This window comes from Mobula birostris, chromosome 1 (genome assembly GCF_030028105.1).
Source record: "Mobula birostris isolate sMobBir1 chromosome 1, sMobBir1.hap1, whole genome shotgun sequence".
NCBI classification, from domain to species: Eukaryota; Metazoa; Chordata; class Chondrichthyes; order Myliobatiformes; family Myliobatidae; genus Mobula; species Mobula birostris.
In genome coordinates this window covers 142,232,408-142,252,945 of record NC_092370.1, presented here as the reverse complement: position 1 = coordinate 142,252,945, position 20,538 = coordinate 142,232,408, and the positions used below count along the sequence as shown (strand labels likewise).

The 20,538-nt window shown below is 40.1% G+C and overlaps 1 protein-coding gene across 23 annotated transcripts in view; it reads right to left on the bottom strand.

Moving 5' to 3' along the window:
- The window catches only part of rims2a (regulating synaptic membrane exocytosis 2a), a 1,105,394-nt gene that overhangs the window by 399,525 nt on the left and 685,331 nt on the right, over nt 1-20,538 (bottom strand). For 20 of the 23 annotated variants that reach the window (XM_072262764.1, XM_072262846.1, XM_072262801.1 and 17 more), the window contains 2 exons: nt 14,428-14,474; nt 10,588-10,700 (listed from right to left, as the gene is read on the bottom strand). In XM_072262764.1, coding sequence (XP_072118865.1) covers nt 10,588-10,700; nt 14,428-14,474 — 160 coding nt within the window. Of the gene's footprint in view, nt 1-4,971; nt 5,020-10,587; nt 10,701-14,427; nt 14,475-20,538 lie in introns of all 23 variants that reach the window. The other 3 variants (XM_072262773.1, XM_072262863.1, XM_072262744.1) reach the window with 1 other exon arrangement.

Genomic DNA, 20,538 nt, shown 5'->3' with positions numbered 1-20,538 from the left:
TCAGATTCCTCTTGGAAATAGGACATGGTCATATAGGCTAAGTCCTTTCCATGGATATTAGAGAACAGGCAAACTTACTATTATTGCTGTGCTTTTAGAAGGTCTAAAGGTGCTTTAGAAGAAATTGTCTGAACTGCTACCACTCGTTATCTGTCCATGCACCCTCTCTATGATTGGGAATGCTTACATTAGAATATAACCATGTTACACCACTCAGCAAGGTCATGCCTGATATAATCTTTCTCTCAATATTATGTTACAACACTCTCTAGATGTTTTGACTTCCATTAGTTTAAATGTCTGTTGATCTATGCCTTGAACATACTCAGTGACTCCATCCAATAGGTCTCTGGGGTTGAGATTTTCACATAACAAAGAAAAAAAATCCTCCCACTTTTGTCATAAATGAGTGACTCCTCATTCTGACACTATGCTCACTAGGGAGAACATCCTTTCAGAATCCATGCTGTCATTCCCACTCAGAATTATGCACATTTCACTAAGATCACCTCTCATTCTAATGCGTATGGAGTTTTACTTCATACTCCAAACCCTGCAACTTAGGAATCAGAGTAGAGAGTGTTTTTTGCACCATCTTTAATTCAAGCATATGCTTTCTTAAATGTGACCAAAGGTGTTTGGTTTGATCTAGGTGTAGTCTCATCAACACCTTCTAAAGCTGCATCACTACTTTTCTACTTTAAATTATATACGCAATGTAATAAAGGCATACCCACCACAACAACTAGCCATTAAACTCACATGCTTGCATAGTACATTTTCACAAGCCATAAATAATGTCTTAAGCTCTCCCTTCCCAATATTATCTGTTTTTGTTGGGACATTTTTCATGTCTTCTACCATGAAGCCTGACCCAAATGATTATTTAGAACCTTTGTCTTTTCTCCATTACCCATGATTAATTCCCCTTCTTCATCCTCTAATATTCAGTTCCTGGACAGAATGATCAGATATTAACATAGAACATAAAACATTACAGCACAGTACAGGCCCTTTGTCCCACAGTGCTGTACTGACCTTTTAACCTACTCCAAGATCAATCTAACCCTTTCCTCCTACATAGCCCTCCATTTTCTATCATCCATGTGCCTATCTAAGAGTTTCTTAAATGTCCCTAATTTATCTGCCTCTACCACCACCCCTGCCAGAACATTCCATGCATCTACCACTCTCTGTGTAAGAAACTTACCTCTGACATCCCCATCTATTTTCCTCCAGTCACCTTAAAATTATGCTCCCTTGTATTAGCCATTTCCTCCCTTGGAAAAAGTGTCTGGCTATCTATATCTTTTATCATCTTGTACCCCTCTGACAAGTCACTTCGCATTCTCCACTCTGAAGTGAAAGGCCCTAGTTCACTCAATCTACCTTCATAAGACATACTCCCTGGTCCTGGCAGCATCCTGGTGAATTTCCTCTGCACCCTCTCTAAAGCTTCCACATCCTTCCTATAATGATATGACTGGAACTGAACACATTATTCCAAGTGTGGTCTAATTAGGGTTTAATAAGAGCTGTGATGTTACCCCGTTGAAGAGTCTTGGCCCGAAACATCGACTATACTCTTCCGTAGATGCTGCCTGGCCTGTTGAGTTCTTCCAGTATTTTGTGTGTGTTGCCTGGATTTCCAGCATCTGCAGATGTTCTCTTGTTTGTAATATTACCTTATGGCTCTTGAACTCAATCCCCTAACTAATAAAGGCTAACACACCATACGCCTTCTTCACAACCATATCATCTTGTGAGGCAACTCTGAGAGAGCTACAGTCATGGATGAGAATAGATCTTGTGTAATTTGTGTGCACACAAGCCTTTCTTTATCCATTGACAGGGATGCATCTCAGGTGTACTGGGGATAAAGTATCAAATGCTAGGTGTCTTGAAGGATACCTGCAGCATGGGGAATGTAAATAATTTTAAAATAACCTTATAGTTAGGGTCTCCAGAGCCTCAGAACTAATTAGATGAATCCCCTTTTACATCTTGTTGAAGCAGGTCTCATTGCAAAACCAGCTTCTGCATATGTGGTGGTATGTGTGCTGTAAATCATTTGGGTGCCGTTTTGCAGGTCCAGCTGCCTCTTTGCATTTTCATTCACTTTCATTCTTCCCATTCCATTCTATCTCACTCCCTCATTAGAAATAGTTTCACTCATTTCTCTCTTTCTTTCAGTTTCATTCATCCACACTGCAGAGTCAGGATAATTTCATTCATCACTCCTATTCTTTGAATGTCTCTGTCGATTGATCACTCGGCTCTATCTATTCTCTCTTTATAGCTATGTAGTTCTAGCGTGCAAGAAAATTTGTTTGAAAAATGATGCAAACTACAGATATAGCTGATAATAAAATAAATGCACAGAACCTCAAACATGCAGCAAAGTAAGGAGGCATTCTGTTCAATTGAAAATGAAGATTTAATAAAATAAGTTTATCATCTAATGGTCTATGGGAGGTAGAAATGATATCTAAATTTAAGCTCTAATATGCTAGCAAACAAATTGTACCTAAGTACAAACCCTAATTCAGCTATCTCTCAGCTAATAATACTTCACAATCAACTGAATAAAATTATCCAGAAACTTAATCCTTTAAGATCTATAGAAGAGATTGTATCTCTATGCATGGGGAAATAGATTTACTCTGGCTTTTTTCAGAAATCAACTCCACTTTTTCTGAAAAATATATAATCTCTCTTTGCTGCTGAAAATACCTTCATTGAGTCATTTGGGACAGTTTCTTTCCAATAAATATATATTCAAGTTATAAAAATCATTGCATCACAAAGCTTCCAATGTTGACAGCTAGTTCTCTGCAGAGTGGCTAAAAAAAAAAAAAAAATTATTGTATTTGCAATGAAAAGGTGAAGTTCTTCCCCGTACCTTGTTTGACACATCAGATGGCAAGGCAACCTTGCCATTTCTTTAGTGTTTGTCTGTCGTATGGGGCCCGAGTTGCTAGCTCACGCTCAACCCAGCACAGATGGAAAGCATGCAAGGGGCCGGCTGGATTTGAACCTGGGACCCCTTGTTCAGAAGTTCAAGGGCAAATACCACTATACCACTGGCACAGATGTATTTGCAATAAGCTAGCAAAAGTGAGATGAGACCAGGTCATCATCATCTTGTGTATAAAGGAAAAATGTCTTCAAAAATCTCAGTTTGAAATCCAAATGGCAGGTATCATTTTATTCCACAGATTTATTTTCTAAAGCAATAACTGTTCCAGATTAACTATTCTTTCATTCTGAATATGAAAAAGGTTGACCAAGAAGGTTTTTAAAATGCATTTAAAGTGCAACATGATGCTTTAGTGTGATCACTCAAGCTCTGAATTCAAAATGAGGTTACTTTTTTGGACTGAACTTGCAACAGGTGGTAAAAGATTGCTGAACTTGGCAAAATAGTGCACAAGGTTCCAACAGAAATTGTCGGGAAAATGTAGATAACTGGTAGGCATAAAGGAGAGTAGTGGCAGGCAGCAGGAATTCACTAGACAGAGCTGATGGGCCACTTCTAGCACTCAGGAAACCACAGGGTTCTCTTTTCTAACTTGGATAACCCTATAGGAAAACTATAAAATACCATTAGGTCACTGATTAAATCAGCAGTTATGTTCTTGGGCACAATCTATATGCTAAAGCAATACCTATCAGCTTTGAGCATGTTTCCTTGTTCAAAAGGTCAGATGAAATTATAGACATTGGAATTGGTGGTGGTGGCTGATTTGCCTGATCAATTTAAGCAGGCTAATATTATTCTTAGGGAATTATATTCATTTGCCTGATTATCTCTTAACAATGTTTATCATTTAAACTCCAATACATAAAACGTATATTGATGTAATTGGAACAGAGTTTGATAACAAGCATGTGAACCATTTTCTGTAGGCTATTTAGAATGAAAAGTCCACTTAGCCTACAAAAAATCCTTCTTATTAGAGTACCATAAATGTAATTGGATATTTAATACAACATAACAGAATCTGGATAACAGCCAGCAAATAACTCATCTTGAGTTCAGGGCTATCCGTTCTTTTGGGCAACAGGCTTGATGGAGAAGATATTGGTCAGAACAATAGTTGCAGCAGGACTTAAAGGAAGGTATTCAATCTGAGGAACTGGAACAACATAAAGCCCAAACCATGGACATCCCTTTCAAAGCACACACCCTACCAACCAAAAGGGAGGAGGTAGAAATTGAACACCCTAGGGGGATATGCACTTTACACTGCATCGAACCTTTGAAACTTAAGCAAAAGTAAGCATTTTATTTACTGGATACATCACAGGACGGGCCCTTCTGACCCAATGAGCCGTACCACCCAGCAATCCGTCGATCTAACCCTAGCCTAATCACAGCACAATTTATAGTGACCAATTGACCTACTAACCAGCATGTTTTTGACTGTGGGAGGAAACTGCAGCACCTGGAGTAAACCCATGCGCTCACTGAAAAGATGTAAAAACTTCTCACAGATGGTGTCAGAACCGAACTCTGATGCACTGAGCTGTAATGGCATTACGCTAACTGCTGCACTACCATGGTGCCCTGACAGAGGGAAAATAAATAAACAACTACTTAACTTTCAGACTCATAGATCCTGTAGAAGAGAGACAATAATAAACTCGCTACAGCAATTCTTGATGAGTTTCTTGTTGATCAAATCAATTTTTGAAATAAGCTGTTTGTATAGGTATAATTTGTTTGCCAATGGTCCATTGAAGGATCTAATGCAAATTGGAAAATGCAGCACACTGTTTATTAAAACAGTGTAATGGCGATATGAATGGATCTTGTTCATGAAAACATGCAGAGCTTTAGTTAGAGCACGTATTCTAGAAACTAAAGTACGATAAAGAGGAAACTAAGATAAAAATAAATCTGTTGCTATTGATTTACTTTTCTGCATTTTCCAAATGATAATATTTTCAGATATACAGTGCCTTTACCTGAACCCTAGGAACAAAAGGTGCTGTTCTTCTACTAAGGCTTTGGCTCTGGTAAGCAAAATTAAACAACAAAGAAAATAAATAAAATCAAACTAAAAGGATACATCCACACTCAGACACTTAAAGAATGCTTTAAAATGAAAATCAGATACAATCACAGCAGAAATGATTAACCATATTACCCACAATGCACTTCCTTGTTAAACAGTATAGAGCGTTGACATAATAATTGTACACATACAAACCATTTTAAGCCGTTATATCCTGAACAAATTTCTTTTAGGGAACCCATAAGCAAACTCTTTCAGAGACTCCATCTTGATTGCATAATACCTAATGACTGAGATCCCGATTTCAGAACTGATGCTGGAGGCCTGAAGCTGCACAGCTCGTCCGATATTACACGGCACAGTGCTTGATTCAATAGACTAAATGCTGAATTTGTTGGTAGTGAGATTTTTAGATTAACTATTTCAAACTGAATTTAGATTTTTGGCAGACTTGCAATGACTTCTCACTCGATTGATTCTGTCAAAGCAAAAGTACAGCAAAATCAGTAAGAAAGGTCCTTTAACTCAGTTATGAAAGAAGTTAAGGTAATGACTCAGAGGATGCCCTGAGGTTAGAATGGTAAAACTGCAAGGAGCAAATAGCAGCTATGCACGTGTGAAAGAAGACTAGAGCTAGAAGCAGGGCACCACCTTGGGTTCAGAGGCTGTGTGCGTTCAGCAAACAATCCAAGGAGAGTAAGTTACAAAGAAGTGTGAACTTGTAAATCCATAAATACATATTAACCTATTTGGGAATATTTTTGCAAAATAACTAAATGTTAGATATTCAGAAATTATTTCACATAATTTACTATGCTGGTATCATACAAAAAATCAGCTGTATGTACCAAAAACTCAAATTCTTAAATGTTTTCTCTTACTTATTCACTTCTTCATAAACTCATGCACTTATTTCAAGATTTGCAGTCTGTACAATTAAAAAAATGGGAGCTTTAGCAATATAGACTCTGATTATGGATACTTTTATTATATGTTACATTTCTTAGAAATGGGGGAACAATAAAAGCTTGAAAAAGTTAAAGTGAAGGCCTTAAATTATATTGCCAGCTGAGAGAAACTTGAACTTGGGAGTCAGGTCCCCTTTAGTAAATTATTTTGATTATTTTAATGTTACCTCTGGTGTGGTATCATTTGAACATTAGCAATTACTCACAAAGTGAAGATCCAGAAATTCTTCTGCACCATAAATACTGTGCTAAACCACCAATTAAACTTGATCATGCACCAAGTGCGAGGTACAATTCCTATGTACACAAACGTTTTTCCTTTGTTAGCTCCACCACTGAAGAACGCGTAAAGGAACTCAGATAGATTGCCTGCAAGACCATTGTAGGGATGGACAGGGAACGTAGGGTCAGTAGATAGGTAGGGCAAGGAATTAGGACAATGAGTCATTTTGGAGCATCAATTGCAAGGAAATAGAAGAGATGCTATTGACCTCAGGGTTACGCAGAGAGAAGGTGGCTCCAGGTTCTGGGCGATGTTATGTCAAAGTATATTGCTTGGGCCTTGCAATATGGGTTAAATATTTAAATTGAAGGGGGCTTCTGTGTGGGTGGTTCAAAGCATCAGACTTCATGGACTTGTACCTAGTCTGAGACCTTGAGAAGGTGGTGGTGTTACTACACAGTTTCAGCGACCCGACTTCAGTATGTTATTTGGCACCTCTGTGTGGAGTTTGCTTATTCTCCCTCTGACTGCATGGTTTATCCCAGATGCTCCGGGTTCTTCCCATATCCCAAAGGGACAACATGGTAGCATAGTGGTTAGCACAATCAGGTCTCAGCACCAGCAATCACTGATTAGGGTTTGATTCCCCCTCGCTGTCTGTAAGGAATTTGTACATTCTCCCAGTAACCACATGGGACTCCTCCGGGTGCTCTTGTTTCCTTCCTTATTCCAAAGTTGTACAGTTAGGGTTAGGTTTAGTGAGTTGTAGGCATGGTACGTTGGTGTCAGAAGTGTGGCAGAAGTTGCAGGTTGCCCTCAGCACAATCCTTAGACTGTGTTGGTCCTTGTCATAAAAACTACACATTCCACTGTGTGTTTCAATGTTCATGTAACAAATAAAGCTAATCTTCAGAATTGCTTTACCTGTATTGTTAGTAAATTGTAGGTTTGTGTAGGTAGAGAAGTGTTGATGGTCATATGAGACAGAGTAGGCTGCAGGGAATAAGTGTAGGAATGGGACTGTTGACAATGAAGTGAGAGCCAGCATGAACACAATGGGCTGAATGGTCTTCTTCTGTGTCATTCAATAATGTGAGAAATGCTAAGGCAGTCCCCTTATTAAATCTTGTTGAAGTATGCCCCACAATTATTATAAATGTCTGCTTCTGCATGAATGCCACACACTGCCATCATCATTTGATTAAAGTGAATTCACTTATAAGTAATTCTGCTTTAAGTGTGGAATGGTTCAGAAGAACATTAATTGGAAATGTTGCATAAAACTAGCCTGAAACTTTGCTTAGGACTTGGAAGTGATTCGATGCGGCAAAACCAAAGAGATGCAAGGCAGTGTGGAAAGACCCAAGATTCAATTGACCTAAGCACCAGGCCGAATTGGAAAGGTCAGGTACAGGCCAAATCAAGGTGGCAGGGTCCAGACTCCAGAGCATATCAAAGAACCCAATGCTTAGATGAAGATGTAAATATCAGACTGAATTGGAAAGGTCAGAATGTCAGAGTCCCAGTGAGGGTCAAGACTATTCATTTCACTGCTTTGCGATGTTAACTCAGCTCTGTGCTAAACTGAAGGTCTGTGGACGGACTTCTTTCAAGGACTTCAGTTCTGAACACTATTTGCTTGCAGGTTCCTTAAGGTTGTTATGGCTGGGGGTGGTAATGGTGACAAGCTCTCACTGCATATTAAATGCTCCCAGTGGCGTGTGCCTCAAGTAGCCTCCGACAACCAAGTCCAGCTCCTGGCCCTCATGTGTGACTTAGCTGCTAAGCCTGACAGAACCGTTTCCGCTGACAGGGAAAAGGGCAAAGACAGGTTACTAGTGCTTTAAAACCAGTTGCTTCGGGCAGATGACTGGCAACTCCTGCGATGCTGCTGGTACCAAACTGTATCGGTCTCTGCCGTTCCTTTGGGTTCATCAGCTGCATGGAGAGGAGGATCTTGCCACATGGGCAACAGCTTGCTCTCCAGATCATACTGCCCAGGCTTGCGTATCTAAACAGCTAGGACACAAAATCCACGGTCAACTCTGACCGACAGAGGACTCAGCAGCAATTGCTTGCATGATTTGTCTTTTTTCTCTCTGCTTGGCAGTCTTCCTTTTTATAATGGTTTTCTTTTGGGCTTCTTTGCTTTGTGGCTGTCTTTAGGGAGCCAAATCACAAGGTTGTATAATGTATATATACTTTGATAATAAATGTACTCTGAACTTTTGAACTTTGTGTTCAACTGTTGCAAAATAGATTCAGCAACGGTGGCATCTAAATGAGTGTTTGCCGGAAACCTGTGCATACCATTTGCACAGAAGAAATTTGGCAAACTTAAACAACTGCTTCACAAATGATAGCAATAAGTTTTACAATTGAATTCTGAATTCTGTTGCATAGCACTCATAAATATTGTGCAATGCAGTGGGATTCCAGACCAAAATGCTATGTCTGGTATTTTCCTTGTCTGGTTCACATTGATTTTTGAGATGACATAACTGGGTTGAACGCAAGTACAGGATGTACTAGAACAATTTCATTTGCTTGGCCGGGATGTTTATACTTGAATTTTTATTTATTTAGGGATACAGCATGTGATAACAGGCCGTGCTAGCTCAGTGAGCCCATGTCACACTGTTTTACCCATGTGACCAGTTACCCTAGTAACCCATCCAACTTTGGGAGGAAACCGGAGAACCCGGAAACCCACGTGGTTAAGAAAGAATGTACACACTCCTGACAGACAGCAGCAGAAATGATCCTGAGTCACTGGCACCGTAATACCAACATACCACTGTGCTGATAAGTTCCTGATACTTAGAGATGGAGTTAAAGTTTTATTCGTCAAAGTGCTCAGTGTGAGACTATTGTGCCTGATTTATAGTGAAGAGGTATTTGGAAGAACCAGTAGCCAAGGCAGTGATGCTGACTTAAGCATGCCACATATTACCCAGAGAGCTCTGTGAATATTACCTTCCTAATTGGTGCACAGTTGCAGCTATCCTCTTTGTATCGACTTATAGGCTACATTCTGAGTAATGCTCACTCACTATTTGAGTTTTGATGCTAGCTTTTTTAGATATTTGCAAAAATGTAGTAAGTAAACTGTTATTACAGTCAGGAAATTTGTGCATTTCTGCTGGGTACTTCCATTATAAATATATATTCTTGAGTGAAGTACAGGTTCTTATATTATTCATGTGGAACTCTATAATTACTGCTATTGCTGGGTTTAGCCTGTGGCACCATGTCTGGAATTATTTACCCTCATGTTCATGTCCAATGTTAACAGGATTTCAGATGCTGTTAGAGACATGGTTAGAATGGGGAGTGCCCCATTATGAGTCTGTATTAGACATACAACTGTCAGGCAGTTTAAATAATGCTAGTGCAAAGGCAGCGTGGTGTACTTCTGCTAGGTAATCATACAAGGATGTTACTCCAGCGGAAAAGATATGAATCCATTCTCCATATCACTGTCTCTATCTAGGACAGAAACTATAAATAAGGAAGTTAAATAATGACATACCTTAGTGTGGATCTGAAGACCAAGAAATTTCCAGAATCCTTGCTGATCTATCATTGTTACTCCTGCAGAGGATGGCAAAACTCACCATTTGGAGCAGCAATTTAGATGAGCAAATTCTGCTAATGCTATAATGTCCTTATTTCCTTTGTTGAAGGAATGGATTTTCTGCTCGGTAATTTAGTTGTTGTCATGAGGGAAACAATGCTTTAATTCAAAAACTGGGCACACCTAGCCATTAGTAAGCCATGAGGCTGCCAGTGAAGCTTTCATCTTTAATTAGCTCAATCACTTCCCTTGTAATGGGAGCTGTAAGTATCTGGCTATGTTTTTCAGTAGGCCAGACATTGCTCCCTCTCCCTACGTAGTTCCAAGTAGCAAAATATCAACTGTAAATGACATGTTGTTTGTATAAGCTAACCCCTTCAAATAGGGTCCTGCTGGAGGGCACAGGTGGGTGCCATGGCTGGGACCATCTAGCATAGATTTATGGGGTGATCACTTTTTGATAGGTAGATGCTTAGAGTGGGCCTAAATGTCTGTTGCTAATAATTGGTCACAAATAGCATAAGAAGATTTTATGAACACATTCTGAAACGGAAATCAAAATCATTTTTGTAAAAAGTATTAACTGTGGCCATCGAAAACAATCAATCTCTGACCTTAAAATTCACATTGTTTTGAAATGTTGCCACTTCTACTTAATAACATGACAGAATTTCCAAATCTACATCTGGAAGATACTCTGAATACTTTGTTGATAGACATGAATACCATATTAGTGCAATTAGACAGAGGTGAAACACTGGAAAGTTCAAGCATGGCACTTAATTGGTGATTACATACTGAAAGCTGTCCAGGCAAGAATTGTGGAGCATCTCGCAACATGCTTGGGCTCATGGGAGAAGTGACAGAGATAGAAGGGCGCTCCATCTTCTGGGATTCAAAGGAGCTAGAACCTGTTTATAAAAATAGTTATTGTTAATTTCATAAATTGAATTTTGAACGTTTATTGCTAATGAATGGATATGTACATGAACAACAGTAATAAAACAATATAAATGCTAATTAGATGGTTAGATATTAAATAAATTGGTAAAACCAAAACTGCAATGAAATCTGGACAAAAATGACAGGGTATTGTACTGACACACATGATCTCTATCACTGCTCATACTTGTCTAATCCACTACCCACACTTTCCCTTCCACAATCCCTGGGCTAGTCCCATGGCACACTAACCATCTGCAGAGATGGAGCTCCCAGAGTCCAGAGATTCTGCGGTATTGCAGGGTAACGTAATTGGTGGAAATGTACGTAATTCACAACCACCGCCATTGAGTTGGGGTTTTATTTTAAGAGGCTGATCTGATGTGATGATGTAATTATATGGAGTTCTGTTACCACACTTTGTGTTCAGTTTTTGGAGTCAAATAAATGAGTTGTTATGGTTTTCCTTAAACATAAAACACTTCATGTCATTTGATTTGCGAAAACCGACAGTGTCAGATCCTTATTCATTTTTTTCAAGTTATCTCGCATAATCAGCTACTTAAAAACTGCTAAGATTGATTTGGACATTGACAATTAAATGATGAAAAGAGCAAGTTATAAAACATAATTAACTGCTGCTAATTTATAAAAACATGCTTGTGGTCGGGCATGGCAGGCAGAGTTTTCTTCCTTCTCCCATCTGCGTGAGATATGGGACTTCCGAGAGACTTTGAACTTTTTTACTGTGCCCATGGTCTGTTCTTCATCAAGTTATGGTATTGTTGCACTGTTGTAACTATATGTTATGATTATGTGGTTTTTGTCAGTTTTTCAGTCATGGTCCGTCCTGTGTTTCTGTGATATCACACCGGGGTAATATTGTATCATTTCTTAACGCATGCATTACTAAATGACAATAAAAGAGGACTGCGTGTCCTCATAATCTAATCTAATCTAATACACAATAAAATAAGGAAAACTAAACAATGATGGCTGGTAACTACATTCAATGAAATGCTGAATGCTGGTGTAAAGGTGAAGGACCAGGTATGAGGTGTGCTTGCTTTAACCCGGTAGTCTGACAACTGTTTCTCATATTTCAAAATAGCTCTTTCGAAAGAAAGAAAAAAATAGGTTGCAAGCTGAAACTTCATGTATTCATAACATTAGAACTCTTCTGTAAATGGTTCACGCAAATTAACTGCAGAGGAAGTTTTACTTTGATGCAACACATTTATTTATTTTGCACTACATTCTGTAGAGTTAGAATCTGTCCAATCTCCATTTACTATACATCTGAGATAGACCACAGAAGAAGAAGCAAGAGATATTGTATTTATCGATACACACATTGTGTTGGAGGAGCTCACCAGGTTATGCAGTACCTATGGATGGGAATAAACAGTCGACATTTCAGGTCAAAGCCCTTCATCAGGAACAAAATCAAGCCCTGAGGAGAGGTCTCAGCCTGAAACGTCAACTCTTTATTCCCATCCACAGATGCTGACTGACCTGTTGAACTCTTCCATCACATTGTGTGTATTGCTCTAAGTTTCCAGCATCTGCAATACCTCTTGTGTCTTTATTCATCAAGTTAGCTGGACTGTATTCAACAAAGAAATTCTTGAAATATATTGGCATGAGTCATTTTGATAACAGTTAATATGTAACGTACATACTGGGTGAAGCTGAAATGAAGATTAATAAAGTTTTTAATGGGTTTTTGACCTTCACTGTAAATGGATAGTTCATACTCTGCTTCTTCAGTATACTGCATGTAAGTAAACTTTCTGTGTTTAATGCAGCTTTCACTGTTTGAAATGAAAGAGATGATTGGTAGCTTGGGTTGACTGCTTGTTTGTAGGGCTGTTTGCTGAACCTGGAGGTTAGGTCACAAACATTCCATCACCAATTGGGGTGACATCATCCATGTGCAACACTCAAATGTGTACCAATGATGTCACTTTGACTGGTGATGAAACAATTGTGACCTAACCTCCAGGCTCTGCAAACAAATGTTCATTGTTTTTGAAAGATGATCATTTGCGTGAATATTGCTCTAAATATATTACTTTAATAAAAGAGAATGCAATATTGTTATTGCCAGGGTTAACATTAAAGGATCCTTCTGCCTGCTCTTTTCTAATAGAGTGAACACTTCCTACTGTGAATGCTTCTTCATTGATTTTTGTAGGTCTTGCAATGTCTGAAAACATATTGGAATCAGCCCAATTTCATTTCTGTAGATTGCTGAGGAAATCCTGCAGTTGTTTAACAGTATCTCAAAGGCAATGGGAGCCAGAAATTGGAGTCCAGTTGTTTAACAGTATCTCAAAGGCAATGGGAGCCAGAAATTGGAGTCCAATGGTCGTCCGAAGCCTGGAGACTGGAAGCGTGAAGGCCTGTTCAGGGCTTAGAGGACTGTCTGTGTGTGTGGGTGGGTGAGATGGAGGAAAGGGGCTTGTTTTCCTGTTGTTGTTTTGTTGTATTCTATGTTGTTCTGCTTAACACTGTGGGCATGCTATGTGAGCATCAGAATGTGTGGCAACACCTGCAGGCAGCCACCAGTTCATCCTGAGGTTGTGTTGGTTGTTAATGCAAATACCCGTTTGCTGTGTGTTTAGATATACATATGATAAATAAATGAATCTGAATCTGAACCTGATAATGCTGCCTATACTGGCAGTAACCTAGGTACTTCCTGTGTGGGGTGTTGATGCAGCCCAGGCTGGCAGTGGCTCCTCGCATTTTTTGCTGCTGCTGGCTACAGCTGTGCTGCGCACATGGACTCCCCGTGGAGTTCAGCACAGCTGCGTCAACGGGTGCAGGCTTACCAGCTCCAGGACTGGGAAGGCTGCTGCTCAGTCAGCGTCACGTTAAACTTTGAGCAACCAGACACTCCCATTTAAGTGAATGGCAGTTTTCCTTTCCTGGGAGAAAGGAAGGTTGTTTTTCCTTTAATTGCTTATCTTCGTTCATTTTAAATAATTCAATTGTAAGTGTATGAATTTGTTTTACTCTGTTCAAATATTATAAAACATGTTAAAATACTTTTTAAATTATTCATGCTTTTGTCATCTGTAAAACTTGCTGGAGTTTAGAAGAATTGTGGGGGGGGGATCTCATTAAGATCTATCAAATATAGAAAGGCCTAGATAGAGAGAACAGGCCAGGATGCTTCTTATTGTGGGAGAGCTTAGGACCAGAGGGCACAGTCTCAGAACAGAAAGACAACCCTTTAGAACAGAGATGAGGAGGAAATTCTTCAGGCACAGACAGCTGGAGAGGTCAAATCATTCGTTATATTTAAAGTGGAGGTTGACAGATTCTTAAATAGTCAGGGCATCAAAGATCATGGGGAGAAGGCAGAAGAATGGGGTTGAGAGGGAAAATAAACCAGCCATTATGGAACGGTGGGACAGACTCAATGGGCCGAATAGCCTAATTCAGCTCCTATGTCTTATGTCTAAAAATGCATTTTCTTTTATTTTTCAAGGTGTCTTAAGTATCACTGTATGTTTGTGAGTGTGAAATATATTTTCAAGCATTCAATGGCTCTGGTCACACTAATGTGAACTTGATTTTGTGAGTCTGTGCTGAGCAGTGCCAAACCAGTGTGGGTCATACAAAGTAATTAATTTGCAAACGGTAAGTAAAGTTATATAAGCAATAAAGAAAAACAATCGGACTTACTTGATTCAAGCTGTCCATGTGTGCTGTCTGGTATCCGGGGAATATCCCTTCAATTAAGAAAGAAGCACAAAACATTTAGCCATTATGTTAGTGCTGCTGTACGCTACATTCACAAACCCCTTCTTTTTAAGCGTTAAATAGTGTTGACTAAGTTATGTTTGAGACTGAGGAGTACTACACCATTTAAAAATAAATCCTACGTTTTGTTGCCATTGAGAAATTATTCTCCCAGATATAATCTTGGGTAGGAAAATAAGATTAATCAGAATCAGGTTTAATATCATCGCAAATGTCATGATATTTGTTGTCTTTGCGGCAGCAGTGCAATGCCATACATAATAATAGAAGAAAAAAATTGTGACTTACAGTAAATATGTACATAATAAATAAGAAGTGCAAAAATAGAAATAAAAAAGTAGTGAGGTAGTGTCTATGGGTTCAGTTTAGAAATTGGATAGAAGCTGTTCCTGAATTATTAAGTTTGTGCCTTCAGTCTTCTGTACCTCTTTTCTGACGGTAGCAATGAGAGGAGGCATGACCTGGGGGATGGGAGTCCTTAATGATGGATACCGCCTTTTTGAGGCATCGCTCCTCGAAGTCATCCTGGAGACTGCAGAGGCTAGTGCCCATGATGGAGCTGATTAAGTTTACAACTCTCTGATTATGACTCAAACTCAATAATTCACAAAAGGGCAATATGTATAAATCTTCATTCTCAATGAGAGTTTGATTGCACACTCCTAATTTGCATCTATTGAAGTATGGAACATCGGAATAAAATGGTGGCCATTTTGCCCCCCAGTCCTGACCAACATGATGGATCTATGACCTAGCTCCAGGTTCATCTTTATGCATATCCATTAAAATCCTTGCTTCTCAGTCTATCATTCAGTCTTATATTTACACCATCCACTAATTCATGGAAGATTGTTCCAAATATTTACCAAAGGAATGTTTTTGCTACATCAGTCATGAAGGCCCAGTGCCTAATTTTCAGATAAAAGTCCTTGGACCTCAACTTCTAACTAGTGGAAAGTAGTTTTCCTTTATATTATGAGAACTACAATCAAATCACAGTTTAACTTTCTAAATTTGATTGTAATACTGTTATGAAATACAATCTACATCATATTTCCTCTAGGGTCAATGTATGCTGTCTAAAGTGTGGTAATCAGTGGGCAATGTTTTTGCATGTTTTCAAGGTTGCTGCTATCAATACTCCTGTGCTTTTCAATCACTAAAGTGTTTTCATGCATTGTACGTTAACTCCAATAACAACATCAAAGACTCTTCAGCAGTGACCATTCAGTACACTATAACCTTCCTCTGTTACAGAGACTTCTTTTTGACACCTTCAAAGCTGCCTCTTGGATTCAATGTTCAAGAGAGGTAGCAAAGGTACACCAGGAAATCACAGGCCAGGGAACCTGACTTCAGTTAGAGGGAAATCTGTGAGTCAAGATCTACATTAACTTGGATGGTTGGCTTGATCAGGAATAGTCATCAAGGTTGGTGTGTAGGAATTCATGTCTGATGAATCTTTTGGAGTTTTTTGAAAAGGTAGTTAGGGGAACAAATTAAGGTAGGGCAGTGCATATTGTCTATATGGACTTTAGTAAGGCTTTTGACATGATCCTGCATGGCAGGCTGATCTGGAAGAATTGAGAGGGAGTTAAAGAGGTAGATTCAGATTTGACCTGATGATAAGAAGCAGATTGTGATAGTTGAAGGACAATTCTCCAACTGGGTGCCTGTGACTAGTGTAGTGCTCCAGAGGTCAGTGCTGAAATCTCTGCTATTCGTTACTTATGTAAATTAATGCAAGTGACAAATTTGCTGATGATAGTAAATTAGGGGTCCTGTTGACAGAGAAGCAGGTTACATTAAATTATAAAGGGACCTTGATCAGTAAGGGAGATAGGCTGAAATGTGGCAAAAGGATTTTGACTTGGATAAGAATCAGGTGATGAATTTTGGACGGACAGACCAGTGAGTGAAGGGTAGGTATGAATGTTGTGGAATGGGGGGACCTGGGAGTATTAACACTCAGTTTGCTGACAGCAGCTACACAAGTAGACAAGATGGTGAAGAAGGAATTTAGCATATTCGTGTTTATCAGTCAGGGCACTGAGTATAGGAATAGGGACACTGTACTGCAGTTATACAAGTTGTTGGTGAATCTGCACTTGGAATATCGTGTGCAGTTTTGATCCCATCCTGTTATAGGAAAGTCATCCGGCTGGAGAGGGTGCAGAAGGATGCTGTCTGGATACGAGGGACTGAGTTACAGGGAGAGGTGTACCATCTCGGTCCTTTATTCCCTGGAGCACAGGCGAATAAGGGCAACATCACAGACGTTTATAAGATTGTAAGGAGTATTGTTGATAAGCTAGATGGTCAGAGACTATTCCCCAGGGTTGGGAAATCTAGAGGGTACAGAATCATGAAAACAGGGGAGAGATTTAAAAGAGGCCTGAGAAGTAACTTCTTTACACAGAGGAAGAGAGTACCTGGAGTGAACTGACAGAGAAGTGGCGAGACGGGTACAAGTGCAATACTTATGAGGCACTTGAATAGGTGGAGGGAGAGAGTTTGGATGGTTTTGGGCTGAACATAAGCAACTGGGACAAGTCGGGAGGACCCTGTGGTCAGCAGGGACTGGTTAGGCTGAAGGGTCTGTGCCCATACTGCATTACTCTGTGACGCTGATATTTCCAACAGGCCATCACCATTACTCTATGACTCTGATGTTTCCACCAGGCCATCATCATCAACTTAAACTATTTAAGCTGGAAATTTGGTGATTATTCAATCACGATAATGGGGAGGGGGGGAGGGAACATCGACTCAGAACATGAGAGGCCTGCGTCGGGGAGGCTTGACCGGTTTAAAAATATTGTCCTTTTCCAACTCTAAACGAGGTAGAAGTGGGCCAGCAGTGAATTACTCTCACACTTTCTAATTGCTTTCTATACAGCATTATAGGGCAGGCATTATAAAATTAAATTAGGGCTTAAAGGCTTCTGGAGGTCACAAAGTGTATTGTGTGTTTAAAACCCAAGTGCATCCTCATGGCAGCTCAATGCTGAAAGTAAACTCCTGACTGCAAAGCTTATAAGTTACAGTCACTGCCAACTTAATTTTTTAAGAGTTGCAAAAAAACTGTAAATGAATTTGGATATGGTAGTTCATGGGATAAAAAATTGTGGAGTGTAAAGCGTGCATTACAATGGATAGTATACAGTATACAACATACAGTACAATGGATAAGGCGAACAGTCATAATCTTTCCCCAGAGCTGGCGAGTCCAAAGCCAGAAGGCATAGAACAGGGGTTCCCAACCAGGGGTCCACAGAACCCTTGCTTACTGTTATTGGTCCATGGCATAAGAAAGGTTGGGATACCCTGGCGTAGAATCAGGATAACAGGGGAGAGGTATGGTCTTTCTGTTGTGGCCAAATTACAAGACACTTCGATTCAGCACCTCAGCTTCTGAATGCGAAGAGAATTAACGGACCTGTGATGAAGTCAGGAAATTGACCCCTTGGTAAAAGGCATAATGTTACAAAACAGTGAAGCTGGTATTATTAACCAAATGACCTACTGGCACTCTACCACCACCATTCTATATTCAATCAGAAGGGATGAATTTTGCTGGCCATTTGACTACTGATTTAATTGGTTCAGCAAAATTTTGTATTGCTCTCTGTTATATGCTCTATATTCGATCTCTTCTATTTCAATATGATATATGTTTTCCATAGTATGCTGTATCAGGAACATAGGCTAAACTCTTTGGGTTGATGATGGTGATTGGGAGGAAGAGAGACAGGTTTATTTATTGATTTATATATTTAGAGATGCAGTACAGAATAGGCCCTTCCCGCCCTTCAAGCTGCCCTGCCCAGCAATCCTCAACAACTCTTGATTAACTCTAGACCAACTTACAATGACCCATTAACCTACTAACTGATCCATCCTTAGACTGTGGGAGGAAGCTTGATCACCTGGAGAAAACCCACGCATTCCATGGGGGTGACATACAGACTCCTTAAAGATAATGCCGGGATTGGACTCTGAATTCTGATGCCCGAGGCTGTAGTAGTGTCGCACTAATCGCTATGTGACTATGGCATCAATTTGGATGATGGAGGATCTGCCCTGGTTGTCAGAGACCAGATTGGGTCCTGTGAGTGAAGGGTGGAGACATCAAATGCCTTCTTGTGGCTTTGCAAGGAACCTGAGGGGAGGCAGTTGGTGCATTGAGGGTCTGCATATGTGGTCATTTGGCTGGTCAGAGATGGCTGCCTTGCTGGAGGAGTGGGAAGAGCTGAAATTGGGACCTTGATTGTGGTTTTCATTGGGTTGGGGGGGGTTATTAATTTTAAAGAATGTAGGGTCAGTTAATTGTTTTGAGATTCAGACTCTGAAGGTAGCAATTCTGTCATTAGGGTGACGGATTAGTGTCCAGGGCCATTTGGGTTGTGAATGGTGACATTAAGGATAGAAGATAGAAGATGGCCCTTCCTTGGTGGAGTCTCAGTCTGCAGCAGAGATAATGGAACCAGCAGCCCTGAATGTCAAACAAGTGCTGCTCCATAGGAAAGCTTAACTCATTTCTATGGCAGTGCTCCAACAGGAGCATTGGGTGGGGAATGGAAATACTCGATGCATATCTCACTCTAGCTGGTGCTCAAATGAATTTGTGGAAAAAAGTCAATGCAGAAATTGTCAGTAATGCAAGTCATTTTCAGAAAAAGTCCATTTTCTGCTGTGAAGCACTGAAATAGACACCATCATATAATGAGATTTCCTGGGTAATGTTTGCAGTTTGTTACACAGTAGCTACTGGCACAGGCATGTGGTTACCACTTCCATTAGATACATCATGGTCCAATGCCGTATTTAAGTTTGCTAACGACATCATCGTTACTGGCCGAATCAAAGGTGGTGACAAATCAACATATAGAAGAAAATCTGGATGAGTAACATAGAAATCTACAGCACATTACAGCTGCCCTTCGGCCCACAATGTTGTGCTGACCATGTAACCTACTCTAGAGACTGCCTAGAATTTACTTACCACCTAGCCCTCTATTTTTCTAAGCTCTTTGTACCTATCTGAGAGTCTCTTAAAAGAACCTATTGTATCTGCTTCCACCACGGTCACCAGCCATGCATTCCATGCACCGACCACTCTCTGTGTGGAAAAACTTACCCTGACATCCCCTCTGTACCTAACTCCAAGCACCTTAAACTATGGCCCCTCGTGTTAGTATTTCAGCCCTGGGAAAAAGCCTCTGGCTAGCCACATGATCAATGCCTCTCATCATCTTATACACCTCTATCAGGCACCTCTTATCCTCCATCGCTCCAAAGAGAAGAGGCCAAATTTACTCAACCTATTCTTGTAAGGCATGCTCTCCAATCCAGGCAACATCCTTGTAAATCTCCCCTGCACTCTTTCTATAGTATCCACATCCTTCCTTTAGTGAAGTGACCAGAACTGAACACAGTGCTCCAAGTGGGGTCTAACCAAGGTCTTATATAGTTGTAACATTACCTCACGGCTCTTGAACTCAATCCCATGGCTGATGAAGGCCAACACACCATATGCCTTCTTAACAACACTGTCAACCTGCGCAGCAGCTTTGAGTGTCCTATGGACATGGACCCCAAGATTTCGATGATCCTTCACTCTGCCAAGAGCCTTACCATTAATATTATATTATGTCTTCAAATTTGACCGAGTGAAATGAACCACTTCACACTTACCTGGGTTGAACTCCATCTGCCACTTCTCAGCCCATTTCTTCATCCTTTTGATGTCCCGCTGTAACCCTTGACAACTCTCCAGGCTATCCACAACAACCTCAACTTTTGTGTTATCAGCAAACTTTCTAACCCACCCTTCTACTTCCTCATCCAGTTCATTTATAAAAAAGACAAAGAGGAAAGGATAGATCCCTGCAGAGCACCATTGGTCACTGTCCTCCAGAATATGAACCATCCACAGCCACCCTTTGCCTTCTGTGGTCAAGCCAATTCTGGATCCACAAAGCAAGGTGTCCTTGGATCCCGCGCTTTATTACTTTCTGAATGAACCTCGCA